The sequence below is a fragment of the Mercenaria mercenaria genome, chromosome 1, assembly GCF_021730395.1.
Source record: "Mercenaria mercenaria strain notata chromosome 1, MADL_Memer_1, whole genome shotgun sequence".
NCBI lineage: Eukaryota > Metazoa > Mollusca > Bivalvia > Venerida > Veneridae > Mercenaria > Mercenaria mercenaria.
The window spans coordinates 26,934,619-26,952,834 of record NC_069361.1 but is presented as its reverse complement, the minus strand read 5'-3'; the positions used below and the strand labels follow the sequence as shown (position 1 = coordinate 26,952,834).

Sequence of the window (18,216 nt, the reverse complement as noted above, 5' to 3'; positions counted from 1 at the left end):
CCCAACATGACCCAGTTTTGAACTGAGTATGACGTCGGTTTTTTTTTTCTATTATTTGACATAGTGACCTAGTTTTTGAGCTCATGTGACCCAGTTTTGAACCTAACCTAGATATCATCAAGATGAACATTCAGACTAACTTTCATACAGATCCCATGAAAAATATGGCCTCTAGAGAGGTCACAAGGTTTTTTCATTATCTGACCTACTGACCTAGTTATTGATGGCACGTGTCCCAGTTTCAAACTTGACCTAGATATCATCAAGGTGAACATTCTGACTAAATTTCATGAAGATCCATTCAAAAGTATGGCCTCTAGAGAGGTCACAAGGTTTTTCTATTTTTAGATCTAATGACCTAGTTTTTGACCGCAGCTGACTCAGTTTCCACACTGACCTAGATTTCATCAAGATGAACATTCTGACCAACTTTCATACAGATCCCATGAAAAATATGGCCTCTAGAGAGGTCACAAGGTTTTTCTATTATTTGACCTATTGACCTAGTTTTTGAAGGCACATGACAGTTTCGAAACTGACCTAGATATCATCAAGGTGAACATTCTGACCAATTTTCATGAAGATCTTTTGAAAAATATGACCTCTAGAGAGCTCACAAGGTTTTTCTATTTTTAGACCTACTGACCTAGTTTTTAAACACAGTTGACCCAGTTTCGAACTTGGCCTAGATATCATCAAGATGAACATTCAGACCAACCTTCATACAGATCCCATGAAAAATATGGCCTCTAGAGAGGTCACAACGTTTTTTTATTATTTGACCTACTGACCTAGTTATTGAAGGCACGTGACCCAGTTTCAAATTTGACCTAGATGTCATCAAGGTGAACATTCTGACCAATTTTCATGAAGATCCATTCCAAAGTATGACCTCTAGAGAGGTCACAAGGTTTTTCTATTTTTAGATCTAATGACCTAGTTTTTGACCGCAGCTGACCCAGTTTCAAACTTGACCTAGATATCATCAAGATGAACATTCAGACCAACTTTCATACAGATCCCATGAAAAATATGGCCTCTAGAGAGGTCACAAGGTTTTTCTATTATTTGACCTACCGACCTAGTTTTTGATGGCACGTGACCCAGTTTCGAACTTGACCTAGATATCATCAAGGTGAACATTCTGACCAATTTTCATGAAGATCTTTTGAAAAATATGGCCTCTAGAGAGGTCACAAGGTTTTTCTATTTTTAGACCTACTGACCTAGTTTTTGACCGCACGTGACCCAGTTTCAAACTTGACCTAGATATCATCAAGATGAACATTCTGACCAACTTTCATAAAGATCCCATGAAAAATGTGACCTCTAGAGAGGTCACAAGCAAAAGTTTACGCACGGACGCTGCGGGATCACAAAAGCTCACACTGTCACTTTGTGACATGTGAGCTAAAAATGGGGGGTGGAGCCAGCCAAAAAATAAGAGGTGTGCAAGTTTATATCATGATAAAGACTTATGCAAGTTTTCAACCATTTATATTAAACAATTTTTGAGCTAGGTGCATCACAAGGTGAAAATGTGCATTTTTGACTATTTCAGGGGCCATAACTCTGAAAATAGGGGGGCGGACCAAAATAAAAAATAGGAGCTGCCCAAGTTCATATCATGATTAAGACTCATGCAAGGTTTCATGAATCTATATCAAATACTTTTTGAGCTAGGCGTGTCACAAAGAGAAATTAGCATTTTTGACTATTTCAGGGGCCATAACTCTGAAAATGGGAGCGAAGCCAGAAAAAAAAAAGAGGTGTGCAAGTTCATATCATGATAAAGACTCATGCAAGGTTTCATCAATTTATATCAAATAGTTTTTGAGCTAGGCGCGTCACAAGGTGAAAATGTGCATTTTTGACTATTTCAGGGGCCATAACTCAGAAAATAGGGGGCGGAGCCAGACGAAAAATTGGAGGTGCGCAAGTTCATATCATGGTAAAGACTCAGGCAAGGTTTCATCAATTTATATCAAATACTTTTAAAGCTAGGCACATCACAAGGTGAAAATGTGCATTTTTGACTATTTCAGGGGCCGTAACTCTAAAAATAGGGGGCGGAGCCAGACGAAAAATAGATGGTGCGCAAGTTCATATCATGATAAAGACTCACGCAAAGTTTCATCAATTTATATCAAATAGTTTTTGAGCTAGGCGCGTCACAAACTTCGGAGGCACGCACACTTGGGACAAGACCAAATCTATATGCCCCCACCACTCGGGGGGGGCACAAAAAGCCTAACAAGATGCAAATCAGAGAATAATGTCTCTCAGAAGCTTGCAATTTTATGTTGAGATTGGTTGTGACATGTATATGGCTTGCTTTTCATTTTTTAAATGTTTCTGTTTGAACCACATACAACCAAACCATTAATATAAATGAAAAGTGCAGATGCAAAATTCATGACTGGATTTCAATATAGTACAATACAGAATTTGTTTTCTGCCTGTTTGTATTAACTTGTGATACACAAGCCTTAGTTTCACTCACAGAATTTATAAAGGTACATCATAGAACAATAGTCTTATATATTTATCTTGACTACATTTGAAATAGTGACGGAACAATGGTACAAGTCTTTATATTTCTCTGTTTTAACTTTAAACACAAAATATCCAATGCAAAAGGAGTTCAGTATTCCATGTATATACTGTATTACAGTTTCATATAAAGGAACAGGGAACTGGTGCAGCTTTTGGGGTAAATTTTGGCATGTAAGAATACAAGTACCATAATATATGTGATGGTTTTATCTAGGTATAAATATTATATTATAGTGAGATAGGCTTTAGCTAGAAAAGGGGGAATAAATTCCAACTCAGACCTGCTTGGTGGTCCCCCAAAGCCTAGACCTGACATGTAACTAGGCTCAGGGCCTCTGCTATAAAAGTTTGACTCCCAGCTAAAATAAATAGGTAACTTTCTTAATTTAAATACTTTGCAAAAAAGTGAACAAATATATTCAAACTTGTTTGTTAAAGGTTTCTTACGACTGCAGTGAATCACTACATATTTTGAATTGTGAAAATTTCTTCATATATTTTTCAAGATTGACTCTACATTACTTGGTATATAAATAGTTTCTGCAAATTTTGATAAGAATTTTCCAAGACAGAAGGGAAACAACCATTTTCTTATGATTTAAGTATTTTCAGCTGTCAGTCTAACAAATGTGACAGCAAATGCCACTCTCAACAGAGCACACAATCAACTATTCTACCATTTTACTATTACAATCTAGTACTCTATAACAGGTTTTCATATCATACATATTTAAACCATTTTGATTATTGTATCTTTTTTTTAATAATTCAATTAAATTGCATATTACAAGGCACAAGCCAGGTAGGTCTTAAAGACATCCTCAATATCCTTAATTTGTTTCCTTTCTCCCCTTTCTCTGACCCCACTCCTAAACTCCCATCAAAAGTCTGAACCTATGAAACTCTTGAAAATATCACATACCTCTGCCTTGCCTTTATTAACCTTGCATACATACGTTTGCAAGTTACTTCAAAATGAGCAAGGAAGCCATGATTCAAAAAATTTTTTAAGAGCGCAAGCTTAAAATGTTCATTAACTTTTTGCAACACAACAAGATTTAAGTGTAGATATAGTTTAGGATGTCTTTAATGTGTACTGGGAAATCAAGACTGGTATAAAAGGTAAATGTTGCATAGTAATTGCAATGTACCCTGACTGGTGTATGGCCATAGATTCCATCTCAACTTCAGGAGCACTGAAACTGTTAACACTACTTTGCATTAAGTCATTCTAATAGATAGAAATATGTTCAGTGCTACATACTGAACACTACTGAGAACCACTCTATTCGCCTTCCAAATTCAGCAAAGTCTGTTTAATTGACAATAAGCTGAAATCTATTGATAATCTATAACAATTAAGTCTCTAAGCAAAATGAATTATTCACCAATTATTTATTTTCAATTATCTTCTATATTCTACAAGAGGAAATGATTAATTTACTAATCTCAAATGTACTACATGAGAATAAGGGACAGTTAATTACCTCCCAGGTTCTTCAGGAGGAAAAAGACACTAATCTCCCTTGCCTAAAAGTAATCAAAAGAGTTATTTCCCTTGTTCTACAAGAGGAAAAGTTTATTATCTCCCTTACCTTCCATTTTCTGGATCAGCCTTTCCTTTTAGTTTCTGGACCAGTTTTGCGCTACTCCGCCTTATAGAAGCTCGTAATTTGGACAATGAGCCACTTCTTTTAAGTTTTCCAGGCTAAATAGTGAATTTTAACAAATGTTTTTATTTTGTATTCTGACCTCTTTTTCTTATGAAGTCAATCTTTTAGTTGAAAATGAAATTAATTTCATTTATGTTTTATTTACAGTTAATCTCAACTGTTTTAATTAACTGATTTACTACATACCACTAAAATTTTAGATGAGTGAAATTGAGAATTATATTTTTTTTTGAACATTTAATAATTTGTATTAATAATGAATACTAAAATCTAACATAATTTATGTGCCTATTTTGAAATTAAATAAAAACCACTTGCTAGATCAATTAGTAAACTTAAAACTGTGCGTAATTACAAAGAAACTCAGTAAATTATATAAAGTAAAGGTATATTCACAAAAAACGTCCACAAATCTTGCTAGACAGTAAAACCCCACATTTCTGACCCACCATGCAAAGAGCAGAATGTCTGGAACCAAAGTATATGTAAAGCACAACATAGACAGTGTACAATATACAGGCAAATTGCAACCATTTCTCTTTTTCTTGCAAGCCGTTGTAAGGCAGGTCTTAATGTACATAAGCTAACACACAGAACAAAACACTCGCTACGAAGAGAATTACTTCGAAGGACTTTTCACAAAATGGTAGTAACTGTGATCTCTTTTTATATCTTTGTTACAACCATTTGAATGGTGTCCATGAAAATTATTTAGCAAGGGAAGGGATTTTGGTTAGGAAAATAATCACTGGAGATGTTAATTGCTTGGGATGGTCAAAATAGGTATCTTTGGAACTGTTCTAGTAACTGGAATACAATTATCAATTCATTAAAATAAATATGTTCTGCTATTTCAAAAAAAACATCAGTTTTAAAAGAAAATGTAGAATTATATAATTTGATCATAGAGATATGCCAATAATTTCTCTGAAAATCTATATACTTCAACCAATAAAATATTAACTGATCTTGTTTCAACTGACCTAACAAAGAATACTTTATTGATTCCCAAACTAAAATGAGAAGAAGAGTCAGGAAAAACCAGTTTCAATGAGCACTATTTGTACTAAAACTTGATCATAAATGCATGGCTTCTGGCAACCCAACAAACAAGTGAGCTGCGCCATGAGAAAACCAACATAGTGGCTTTGCGACCAGCATGGATTCAGACCAGCCTGCGCATCCACGCAGTCTGGTCAGGATCCATGCTGTTCGCTTTCAATGCCTATAGCAATTAGAGAAACCGTTAGCGAACAGCATGGATCCTGACCAGACTGCGCAGATGCGCAGGCTGGTCTGGATCCATGCTGGTCGCAAAGCCACTATGTTGGTTTTCTCATGGCGCTGCTCAAGTAGATCAAATGCAAGAATAAAATGTAACTTATATTTTACTTATGAACTGTACAGACACTGTTTTACTTTTAAAATTTTCCACAGACAGTGGTTTTTATTATAAACATGGTATTATATTCTACAAAACAAGTTACATGTAATTCAATTCTAGTATATTACATGCATATTTTATGTTAATTTCTTTGTTAGACAGTGTATGCATACAAATATTTCTGACATGTAAATTGATCTCTGATATAAGCAATCTTTTCTATCTACTAAGTGCAAGCAAGCTTCTCACCAAAGCAAAATTTTGCCAATTTTATGTAAAAAAATATAAACTATTTAAACATAATGATAATTTCTAATCTACTGTGTATAATTATAATGTTTCCTAACTATGCCTTGCTTGAACAAACAATAGTTTTCTTCCAACCAAATCAAATGAATTTTGAAATAATTATGATTTTTTGGATGTCAACAAAATTGTTATTACTCATTGTTTCTTATTAATTATGTCATTTTCGTTTTCGGTGAGGTAACAGCTTTCTGCAGTATTAGTTACTTCTCTTGATTTAGAACTTTATCATGCAAGGGATATGTTATAAATGAAGGTAAATGGGGCAATACAACACGTTCCAAGGTTATAAAATTTGAGTTTGGAGACCAGTCTGAGGATGCAGTCCTGCCATTGGTTGATTTCAAAACTGAGCTTAGAAACAGCCAATCAGAAGCCAGAGTTTTGAAACTACTCTCCAAAACCAAGTTTTATACCCTCGGTCCCAGTTCTGTAAGATTAGACTTCCTCAACCCATACTATAAATAGATTGCCTTATCACAGAACCATAGTGAAAAAAAAAAAAATTTAGTACCGATTATATTGTAAGGAAATGATAATAATAATGCATAACAACAAAACACTTGAAGCAAAAAATAATATTTCAGAGAAAATTGGTATTGATATATAGGTAGGTTAAAGGATTGGAAATATGAAATAAAAAAAATACCCACATTTTTGTGACAAAATGCACGATACAATAAAACCCTGCCAGCAATGCACGTGAAAAAGAGAAATGATGCACAGCCTTTGGAATCATTCCAACAACTCGATGTTTAAATGAAGTCCTTTAATATGAAATAACCACAATGGTCAAGTAATTATAATCCCTTAGTGCCATCTATAGGCATATTGTTACCTTATGAAATTTCTTTATGTTCAGTTTTAATGTTAGATAATAAAATTGATGTCCCACATGATTATGTATGATTATGTCTGATTACACATTCTAGTAATCTTATGAGAATGGAAAACACAGTTTTCTGAAAAAAGTAACATAATAAAAATAAAATGTTCAAGATGCAACCACTAAAATATATAATAAATATACATACATTATGCATACATCAAAATTGACAAAACTGAAAAAATAGTGAAATTTTGCATCTAGAACCCGCCCATCGCCCTTAACTCCATTTACAGAAATTTTCCTGGTTGAGCCCGCTAAAATTTGATTGGCCTGCGTCATGTTGGAATGGTTCCACATCAGTTGTGCTCCACTTATACTCACCAAAAAGGCAGATAACCCCGACCAGGATTTATCTATACTCACTTCGTCTCCCTCCCCATACCCTCGATCATATGCTATGTCGGACGAGTCACGACGGACTCGCTCACGACTGTTTGATCGTCGGCGGAAATCTTTATTGTTTTGGTTAGCATACTCGCTTCCTAGTACTTCAGCAACTTTGGCCTGCCTGACCACATCAAGGGCCTGATGATAAACCAAAACTTGGCATAAAAAGCCAGCTAACATAAATATCAAAATCAAGAAAGATATATTTCCATGGTAACTGCTGTGCACCTCTCTGGAGAAGAGCGATGGGCTGCTGCTAGCATGCAAGCAATTAATATGTAACATCGAGCTTATAAAAACATAATTTACATTCACTAAACATATCTGAATATAGATTGACATGTTTTTAAAAACAGAAATCATATATTGCACTGATATTACAGATAAAAACACAAAAATCTGCTTTTTTGCATTTAAAAAAACACAACAGTGATTTTTAGCTTTGTGTAATTCTGGAAAATGAAGTGGCTCATTGGTTAGTTTGTGATAGAGGTTATAACTGAATGGCATTATTCATGGGATAAGGAAAAATGCACTTGAATTAATTTCAGATGTGATTAAATTGAATTTTATTGAACAGGTTTTGTGCAATTCAATAGAAAAATGGCCCCAAATTTAAGAGTTTACAGTTTTATATAAATCCAACTTTACATATTCCAACAAAGTTCTGAAAGACTGAATGCGATTCTTTTTCTATTATATGAAAGGTTTCTTGAATCTGAGAGCCAATGTTTCTATATATCAGGGTTTTCTCTCTACATGTCTTTGAGCATGTGTTAGTTTTGGTCTCATTTAGTGCAAGGGAAGGCTTAAGGAATTATAGACACAAAATTTGTTCTTGTTTACTCAGATAGGAAGCAATTTTCAATCTAATATAACAAGACCTCAATGTAACTGGTTCTCGTAATCGATTTTTAAAAGATTACCGACTTAACAAATCAATATTATAGAAATGAATCAGTTTTGGCCATCACCATAAATCTACTTCACCAAATATTTCTAAACTGTCAAAAATATGTGTAACAATCTAGGACTGAAATGAAAGTCATGTAGGTAACAGCTGGCCCAGAATCTTGTACGGAATAGTCTACTTACCATGCCATCTTTCACATATACTTCCCTGGTCTTATAAATAAAGTACATCATGCTATTTAATACAGACAATAGATATATAATTCTGGTTTGTACCTATAACTTAACTCCAACTTTACTATTTGTATCTAAAACTTGAAAATATAAATCAAGTATGGACTGTATCAACTGTTTCTGAACAGATTGACTGTAATGAAATTTGGTACAGTGATCTACAGATAAAAAGTAATACCTATATCCCTTTATGCTGGTTTTAAAAGCCGCATATTGTATTATAATAAATAATAACTATGGTAAATGAAAACATATATTTCATGCAATAATGACGGGTGTCTAACTACAGGTCTGCTACTCAACTTGGAAAACAGCAAGATTAATTTCACTTATAACTGTTTCATAAAAAAATTCTAACTCCATGTCATCATTAACTCCCACCTAATATACTACCAAACAGTTTCTCCTAAGCTGGTTGAAAACTTAAAACCTTTCACCATTACCCTGCTAAATTTCTAAAATGGACAGGTCTATGATTCAGTTTGGGCAGTACCATTTATTATTTAAAGGGGTATTCACTGAAAATTTACTGACTGCAGGCTGATCTTGGTCGGAACTGTTTGCTTAGACAGAATCACTTGTCACCAGAATTTTGGAGATGCAGTTTAGGACACAACTAATTGCTGCCTCATTATGACTGGGGTAAATCTTCTTATCTTACATTTCATACTTTTGTATCAATAGAACAACCATCAACCCTTACGCGGCCACCTTTTTTACCACGATTCTCTGCAGAAAATGGAAAATCAATGGCTCCACCATAAATTGCACCTCAAATAGCAATAATTTTTCTTAAGGTCTAACCTTACCCTGAAGATGTTTTAGATTAAAAATTTATCAAAGGAAGCCACCTCTTGCAAATGATAAAGATGGAATCTTTCCAAAAATATTTCTATAAAATGTGTTTCTATAAAATCAACATTTTTCATTATCAACAATTTATCTTTGTTCTTGCACTGAAATATTTCAGAACACAGATGTAACTGTTATTTCTGTTAGAGCAGACAATCTAGCACCACTAAATAGTTCTCCAGATATCAGAAATCAGTAGATGGCTTAGGTCTTACATCACTAATTGGTTTCCCTATGTTTGTTTTGTTTTTGTTGGGTTTAACGTCTCACCAACACAATTATACGCCATATGGTGACTTTCAAACTTTGATGGTGGAGGAAGACCCCAGGTGCCCCTCCATGCATTATTTCATCACGGGCGGGCACATGGGTAGAACCACCGACCTTCCGTTAGCCAGCTGGATGGCTTCCACACATAAGAATTCAACACCCCAAGTAAGGTTCAAACCCACATCGGTGATGGCAAGTGATTTGAAGTCAGTGACCTTAACTTCTCAGCCACAGAGACCCCTATGTTTCCCTATGATCATAAATTTTTAATGCCTGGCAGACACTACAAAGCAACTCAGAGCTCCCATAACCTCAACTTCAACTACACAATTATGGTAAAGCCAAACTGTCTGGCACTATCCTCCAATCTGTGAAACACACCAAACATACAACTAAGTCATACATGTAAATCCATGTATTTCATATATGCCCAAGAACATAACTTCAAACATCTTTTTCTAAAAAAAAAAAACAACTTTTCCTAAAACTGAAAAAATATCAAACTTCCCTGTCCCCTATGCATTCACAGATTGTAGGACTCAGTAAAAACCATGTTTCAAACAACTACTTACATTTTTCTTTGACCTAATGGCCCATTCTTCTAGCATATCTGCAGCGGCACATTTCCCTTGACGACGATACAATGCACCAAGATTCTTTAGAGTTGTGGTTACTGTGGGACTGAAATATCACCAAATAAAAGCAATACAATATGTGTACACAGGTTTTATGTAGAACTGATAATTAATATTTCTGGGATGAATAATTTTTTTACTTCACAAAACAGAAAATCATTATGGTATCGTACAGCTCTTGATAAAGAAAATTTTCAAAATATTTTATGTTAAAATATATAGTAACATGATACAAAGTCAAAATAATTTCTCAAAGGTACACTATTAAAGTCCAAGTAACTATGGAAGAACAATTGTAAGATCCCACAGTAAATCATGACAGAAACTTTCCATATGCATGGAACATGTAATACCCCTTCTCAACATGAGACACCATGGTAAACCCTTCATACAGAATATATTTAACCATTTCTTCTGCTAGGAGTAGAAACTGCATCGTGAAAATAATTCAAGCCAGCAAAATGATAAAGGTTACTATAAGTCAAAATAAAAGGGTATAAAAGCCACTTTCTTTTCTCTGCATCTTATTTTTATCCCTGAAAATTTATGATATAATACTTTAGTAAAAGAATACAACAGTTTCTTGCATACCAGCATTAATGGTGATTTCACCAGTACTGGAAAACTCATGCTACAACCCGGTGTGTAAGATGACTCTCATGTTGTAAATGAAATCATAACTTAATATATTTATAAAGCAGATTTTCATACTCATTTTTACTTTCTTTACAGAAAAAAAATCAACAATTTGACCATTGGTGTGCTTTGTTCCTTTAAGTAAAGCGAATGATTAAAAATGGTTATTATCCACAAGAACTACAGTAATAAAACTAAACTGGAAATCTTAAGTTGCTGTTTACATTTGAAACATGACATCCTTTTATTTACACATGTATGCACATTTCCCGCATTTGTTTTTATATACACCTATGAGAAAATAGAGCTGTAAAGGAATTTATTTGTTTTATTTCATTCCTACTATTTCAGGATATGGTATGCAAGAACAAGAATCTATCACTGGAAGTAGGTGCAGGTGGGAAAATCTAGGTTTCATGTAACTGTTTTTGCAGTAACTCTGCAGAGCCTTGTTACCATTTAAACAGTTACAAACAAGTCAAGTATTCCAACCATCACTAAGAACCATTGGAAGATATTCATTATACTGTAAATATATTTCATATATCTATCAAACTCTCTTTATTCAAAAGCATTTAGTTTAAATTGACAGACACTTGTTAAGTTAGCAATTACAACTGATATATGTAACACACAACTAGGCCACAGAGTCTGAGAAAAAACAGGATTAATTATTACATACTGTTTTAACACAAATGTTATTTCATTGCTATTTTCAGGAAACGGCACTTTGAGAAAAAATGTCTCTCATTTTACTGCATCCATGCAAGATGTTAGACTGCAATATTTTTTATGAAGAAAAGAAAGAAAATATTCTTATTAATATTTTTGGACAAAATGTAAATGAAGTAGAAAATATGAAGTAACTAAAAGCACAGCAACGTAACGGAACCATTTTCCCCCGGCTATATATCTGGATACATAATATATATATATATATCTTACGCTGAATTGCTACCAGAGCTGGGTCTGTGGAACAAAGGTTCAAGCATATATATTTGTTACAACTTACTACACATTTAGGTTTATCAACTGCTGTGTTTGCAAAACACTCACGATTAATTCGTATCCGTAACAATGTATTAAATTTCAACATGAAGGTCTGCAAAAGTCCTTAAACTGCTAAATGTTAGTAGTTATACAACATTCTAAAACACATCCATCGGGATGTATAAATCTATGATGTGTAGAAAATATCATACAAGAAAGTGGAAACTGTTAAATGATGAAGAACACAGATCAAACTGGTCCTGTATATATTTTCTTCTTTGAATGAAATTGGATTTTATAAACAGGAAAAAAACACTGGATGCAGTAGAACTTGTTCCAGTAACCTGACATTGTAAAACTATCTCCAGTAACTCCATATGTAAAGCATGCTCCAATAACTTGACTTTGTAAAGCTTGCTCTAGAAACCTTAAATCAAGAAGCATATTCCAATAACCTAACAAGATTGTTCTAGTAATTCAACAGTGTAAAGCTTGTTTGAGTAACTCAACACGGTATAGCTTGTCCCAGTAACTCAACACTGTTAAGCTTGCTGGTGTAACTTGACATTGTATGGCTTGCTCCAGTAATTCGACAAAGTAAAGCTTGTTCAAGTACCTCTACATTGTAAAGTTTACTCAAGTAACTTGAAATTGCAAGGCATGTTCAAATAAATTTACATTGTAAGATTCACTCTGAAAACTTGACATAGTAAAACTTGCTCCAGTTACTTTTGACATTGTAAAGCTTGCACAAGTAACTCTTGACATGGTAAAGTTTGTTCGAGTTACTTTTGACATTGTAAAGCTTGCTCCAGTAAGTCTTGGCACTGTAAAGCTTGTTCCAGTTATTCCTGACACTGTAAAACTTGCTCCAGTAATTCTTGACATTGTAAAACTTGCTCCAGTAACTCTTGACATTGTAAAACTTGCTCCAGTAACTCTTGACATTGTAAAACTTGCTCCAGTAACTCTGGACATTGTAAAACTTGCTCCAGTAACTCTTGATATTGTAAAACTTGCTCCAGTAACTCTTTACACTGTAAAACTTGCTCCAGTTACTCTTGACATGGTAAAGTTTCCTCCAGTAACTTGACATTGTAAAGCTTGTTCCAGTTACTCTTGACAAGGTAAAGTTTGCTCCAGTAACTTGACATTGTAAAGCTTGTTCCAGTAACTCAACAATGTAAAGTTTGTTCCAGTAACTCAACATTGTAGAGCTTGTTCCAGTAACTTGACATGTTTCAGTAACTCACCACAGTAAAGCCTGTAGCTTGTTCAAATAATTTGACATTGTAAAGCTTGCTCCATTAACTGGACATTGTAAAGCTTGTTCCAGAAACTTAACATGTTCCAGTAACACAACATTGTAAAGCTTGCTTCAATAACTTAACACTGTAAGACTTGCTCAATGTAAAGCGTGTTCCTGTAACTTAACACTGTAAGGCTTGCTCAAGTAACTTGACATTGTAAGGCGTGCTCCAGGAACCTGACATTTCAAAGCTTGCTCCAGTAACTAGACACTGTAAATCGTGTTCCACTAACTTGACATTGTAACGCTTGTTCCAGTTATTTGACATTGTAAAGTTTGTTTCAGTAACTCAATTTTAAATCTGGGATTGGGGTATATAAACATCTCATACATACTTCAATACATACCTATCTACTTTAGTTGCTTTATGCCAAGCTCCATATTCTGGTGGACTCTGACCTTCCTTGTATTTTCCCTGAAATTATATACAGGAATGTATCATAAGCAATCCTTCACTTAAATACTACAAATACTGTGTTTTTGCAAGCAATGGCTACTTCTTAGGAATCACTGTAAATTTTACACTTTGAAAAAAATTCCTCTGAACAACTTGAAAATCAAAGAAACTTAGTCTACCCCTCCACCCCTTCAACAAGTATGTCCCAAGATTTCCCAGTATGCTATTATCAATATATGAATGAACAGTGTAAAGGAGAAAGTGCAGGTAATATATCAATGTTTTTATTATCTAGGAAGTGTCAGCAGACATGTGTCTGTTCATCTGCTTGAATTGTCATTATTTGTTATTAAAACAAAGAATGATGTCAACGCTGCATGTCAAAGCCCCCTAAAAATAATCAACAGAATAACAAATGAAGTCTATGACAAGGCTATAAATTCAGAAAAAAAAGAATTGGGCATGAAAGTCCAAAATATATGAGCAAGTCCACTTCTTGTTGAAACAAGAAAGTGTGATGGACTGACAGACTACCAGACAGTTCAAACACTATATGACTCCTGTGTCTTTGACATTGATGACATAAATGAACTTGAATTTATTGAAAGAATTTAATGAAAGAGCTCAGCCAAAATTAAAAATTAAATTATCTTTGACAAGAAGATCAGCAGATCACCAATTCTCTGTGCTATTTCAATGAAATTGTAAGTAAAGCCATATACAGTAAATAAAATGTACTCTTAAAGTGTATGAAATTGCACTGAGAATACACATTGTCTGTATTTGCATATAGTATAATGCAGATCAAAAATGCACAAATATGTCATGAGAAAGTCTGATTACATATGATTTTACAAACAAAGGAACAAGCATTAACAAATGTTTTACTCTCCTCTGGCTACAGTGGCCACACGGAGTAGCTGATAAGCATTAATTACTGCCTTATCAGTTAACATGTCAATTTGCAAACTGAAAATCTGATTATTAAAAGCACTGGCATTGCTGCATCGTCTTCTCAGTTTTCAGCATTAAAGACATCGCCAATTACTCAATATTGTCCATAATGTTATTTCATAGGAATTCAGGCCAAATAAGCCACATAACATATTGAATATTCCCCAAATTAAATGTGGGTTTTATGTATTCAGTATGCAATTAAAATTTAAACAGATATCAGAAAATATCAAAAATCAAAAATAACATTTCTGTCTTTTAAGATTACGTAAAACTAGGTCAGAATATAAAAAGACCGAGAGGTAAGTGGATGACAGACAAACTCAGTCCCAATAGCATACATGAAACATTTAGCTCAGGTGAGCTAATCATATCTACAAGATATAAACAAAACAAATAGGAAAAAAATCACTGCAAAGCCAAAAGCATCACTCAAAAACATACCAGAAGTTTCTGGGCTAAACTTGATGACCGCTGAAATGGGTTTTATTAAATGAACATGACAATGTAAAATAAAATGGACTATGATACAAAAACTAAATGATCAAACATGATATAAAATTCTAAATCAGAAAAGGAAATCTGAAATTGAACTTTCAAATACAGTATGATCATACCAGATTTATTTTACATGAATTTTTTTTTTAATATGCTCAAGCGAGCAGTCATAGCACAGTAAATACCATGTCAGCAGTACAAACCAGGGATCACTGGTATATCACCCATCAGTTTTCAACATTCATAGCTTCATCTTTTTGTCCTTTTCGCTGGGTTTAAGGTAACACCGACACAATATCAGGTCAGGCAATTTACCACCTTTTGCTATTAGAGGAAGACCACAGATGCCCTTCTGGTATTAATTAAGGCAAAAGCAGAACCAATGGCCTGTAAGTCAGCTGTATGGTGTCCTCACATGAAAGAATTCTACAACCCAAGTGATGTTTCAAACCAAACAGCCATTTGAAGCTAGCTACATTAACCACTCAACCACAAAATCACCACTTCTTGCTTCAATTTGTAACACAGTTTGGGGTCCACTCTCATAGTGCTACTTTGCTGTTGGTCAATTTCAAGATTGCACTCAAAAGCTGCCAATAAAATGCTTGATTTTTTAGACTGGTCTCCAAAACTAAAGTTTTATAGCCCTGACAGTCTGGAAATTTTTTAACGGTTTTACACCACATTATCTGACAGTGGTTCCATATATTTTAATAAATGAATCTGACTCGTGTTAAGTTATGTTAATTATACATACAGATTATTGACATGTCATCTACTGTTCTAAAGCTACAACTTAAAAACAGCTCTTTTAAAAACCAAAGAAAGAAACAGGTTATGAAAATAAAATGTAACTGGGACGAATTTCTTATTGAACTAATGAAAAATGCAAGAATAAAGCAAACCACACTGAAGCCAGACAGGAAATATTGGAGATTTAAATACCTTGTTCTCTTCTCTCTCCTCAGCTTGCATCCATATTGGCTTGTTGTCACCTAGAAAAACAGGAGTATAAATCTTTCAATGTATTACTTATAATAAACAATATGGAGTTTTTAAAGTTCTTATTATAAAAAAAAGCGCAGCATAGAGTTTTCAAAAGTTACTGTATTCCTGTTATCAACAATAAATTGGGGCCACTTCAAGAAGAAAACAAAATTAAGAGCATTGAAATATGATTTTTATGGCCCACTGGAGGAAGTAACATAAAACAAAAGAAATTTAAATCATATTTGATGCTGTTATATATTGTGTCATTTTTTATAGTTTTTTAGTGTTCATCTATTTTGAGTTTGTGTTGCCACGTGGCATTTTACCTGTTTTGCGCCCTATATAAAATACAGTGAGTTGCGGGACTTCAAGTTCCCTCACAATATGATGAACTTATCCTAAACAGAGTCAAAATACAAACATTTAAAAGGAATTTAGACAAGATTTTTAAAAAAATTAAGATTAATAAAATTACAGAATTTGAAATTACAACTGTATGTTACAATCATACATTTCTATTGATTCTTACCTCCAACTTTTCCAAATTCTTTTTCATGTGCACGGGTTAAAATTTCTTTATATAAAACTTCTGCTTGCTTGTACTTTCCTTGTTTTAAAAACGCTGAAGCCTACAAAAGATTTAGAAAATGACACTATCTATAATCATAACTTTTTTATGTTATCACTTAAAAGAATTCATGAAATACTATAAAATCATTTAATTTCATGGGCCAAAAAAAATTCCTTGTTTTTGCTTACACGACTATTTTGTGGGTATATTAATTCATAGATTTCAACTTTCAAATATAAAATGAATAGAACTTTTTCTGTTTACTGGATATTGACTCCGTTGACTGACATAACCTTGAAGTCCATGCAAATTAGTTTCTCATGAATATTACTGATTTCTTTCAGACCTTAGAATTATAAGCAATGGGAAATAAAAATGAATGGTATGTTAAAATTATCAACTGTATGACTGTTTCAACTGACTGTTACTTTATTTTCAATACAATTGCAGATGATCTTCTATTTAGGTTTCTTAAATTGCTTTACTGAAGGTCAACTTTGACCACTGCTTTGTGACTGACATCCACATTTACCTGAACCTATGTTTTTTAAATCACCTATTCATTACAGAGCTTTAAAAAGAAAATGAAGAAAGATATTTCTAACTGCCAAGAACAAAACTGCCAACTCATTTTGATGAAAAGTTGTATAAAGGTCATTTACGCCTCTTTTTCACCTGACTATAACAAAATGGGAAATACAGGTGATGAAATTCACTGATTGTTTTGACAGTTAGTGTCAAGTGACAAGAACTAAGAAAGGTACTACCTAAAAATATAACCATAGGCTTTTGTAGAATGAAATAGTAATTGCTTCCCTACTAACCTGACCATATAATGTATGAAACGAAAGGGTTTAAAATGATGATGTATGTCTACAAGGTCAATACAGATGTCAGACAAAATGATGGATAACAGTCAAAATTTAGCTAACCATTCAATGAACTTTCATACATTTTGTACCTGTTCCATGCACTATGCTGGTAACATAATGATAAAATGTTGATAAAATAATATACCTTAACGCTGGTAACACACAATGCATGCTAAACCAGAGCAGTCAGAAGGACAGTATACTCAACTATTTGAAAGTGTTTACCTAGATATAATAATTCATCGTATGATATAATTATATCTTACAAGTAAGTATGAGTGCGGAGTGTAAAAGTCAGACATCATTTAATTAATTTTTTTTTTGAGGGGGAAGATGGGAGTAGAGGGAATAGTAATAGTAATGGGAGGGGTAGGTGCCTAGGAGAATCAATGGACACTTTAAAACTTAGTGTGTGAGAAATGTAAAAAAAATATTTTTAGGAGATGGGAATGTAGAAGTATGTGGGTGAGGGGAGGGGATACTAAGAAGGCAAAGAAAATGTAAGTGGTTGTGAGAAATGTTAAATAAAATATTTTGGAAGGTTGGAAATAGGTTGGGGATACATGACAGATATAAGGATACATGATAAAAGTAAGTGTAGCAGTGCAAGGAATGAAAAAAAAAATGGGGGCTGTATGGGGGATTGCTGGTGGACTGTGTATGGGGGTTGAAGTAGCAGGTGTATGCGGATCTCTAAGGAACATTATGAGATATACATAAGTGTGAGGAATGCATTATTTTCTTTTGAGAGTACGGGGGTGGTGGAAGGGAAGGTGGTGAGGCAGAAGAAATATGGGTAAGGGTTAAAAGAGAGATACCCATATAAAGAAATGAGCCGTGCCGTGGGAAAACCAACATAGTGGCTTTGCGACCAGCATGGATCCAGACCAGCCTGCGCATC

The 18,216-nt window shown here is 33.9% G+C and overlaps 1 protein-coding gene across 8 annotated transcripts in view; it reads right to left on the bottom strand.

Annotated features, from left to right (window-relative positions):
• LOC123543115 (kinesin light chain-like) overlaps positions 1-18,216 on the bottom strand; it is an 81,743-nt gene that overhangs the window by 15,551 nt on the left and 47,976 nt on the right. For all 8 annotated transcript variants that reach the window (XM_053542837.1, XM_053542866.1, XM_053542842.1 and 5 more), the window contains 11 exons: positions 16,402-16,501; positions 15,828-15,877; positions 14,829-14,858; positions 13,381-13,448; positions 11,680-11,703; positions 10,036-10,144; positions 8,291-8,320; positions 7,130-7,333; positions 4,152-4,264; positions 3,708-3,758; positions 2,838-2,915 (listed from right to left, as the gene is read on the bottom strand). In XM_053542837.1, the coding sequence (XP_053398812.1) occupies positions 2,838-2,915; positions 3,708-3,758; positions 4,152-4,264; positions 7,130-7,333; positions 8,291-8,320; positions 10,036-10,144; positions 11,680-11,703; positions 13,381-13,448; positions 14,829-14,858; positions 15,828-15,877; positions 16,402-16,501 (857 nt within the window). The remainder of the gene's footprint in view (positions 1-2,837; positions 2,916-3,707; positions 3,759-4,151; positions 4,265-7,129; positions 7,334-8,290; positions 8,321-10,035; positions 10,145-11,679; positions 11,704-13,380; positions 13,449-14,828; positions 14,859-15,827; positions 15,878-16,401; positions 16,502-18,216) is intronic.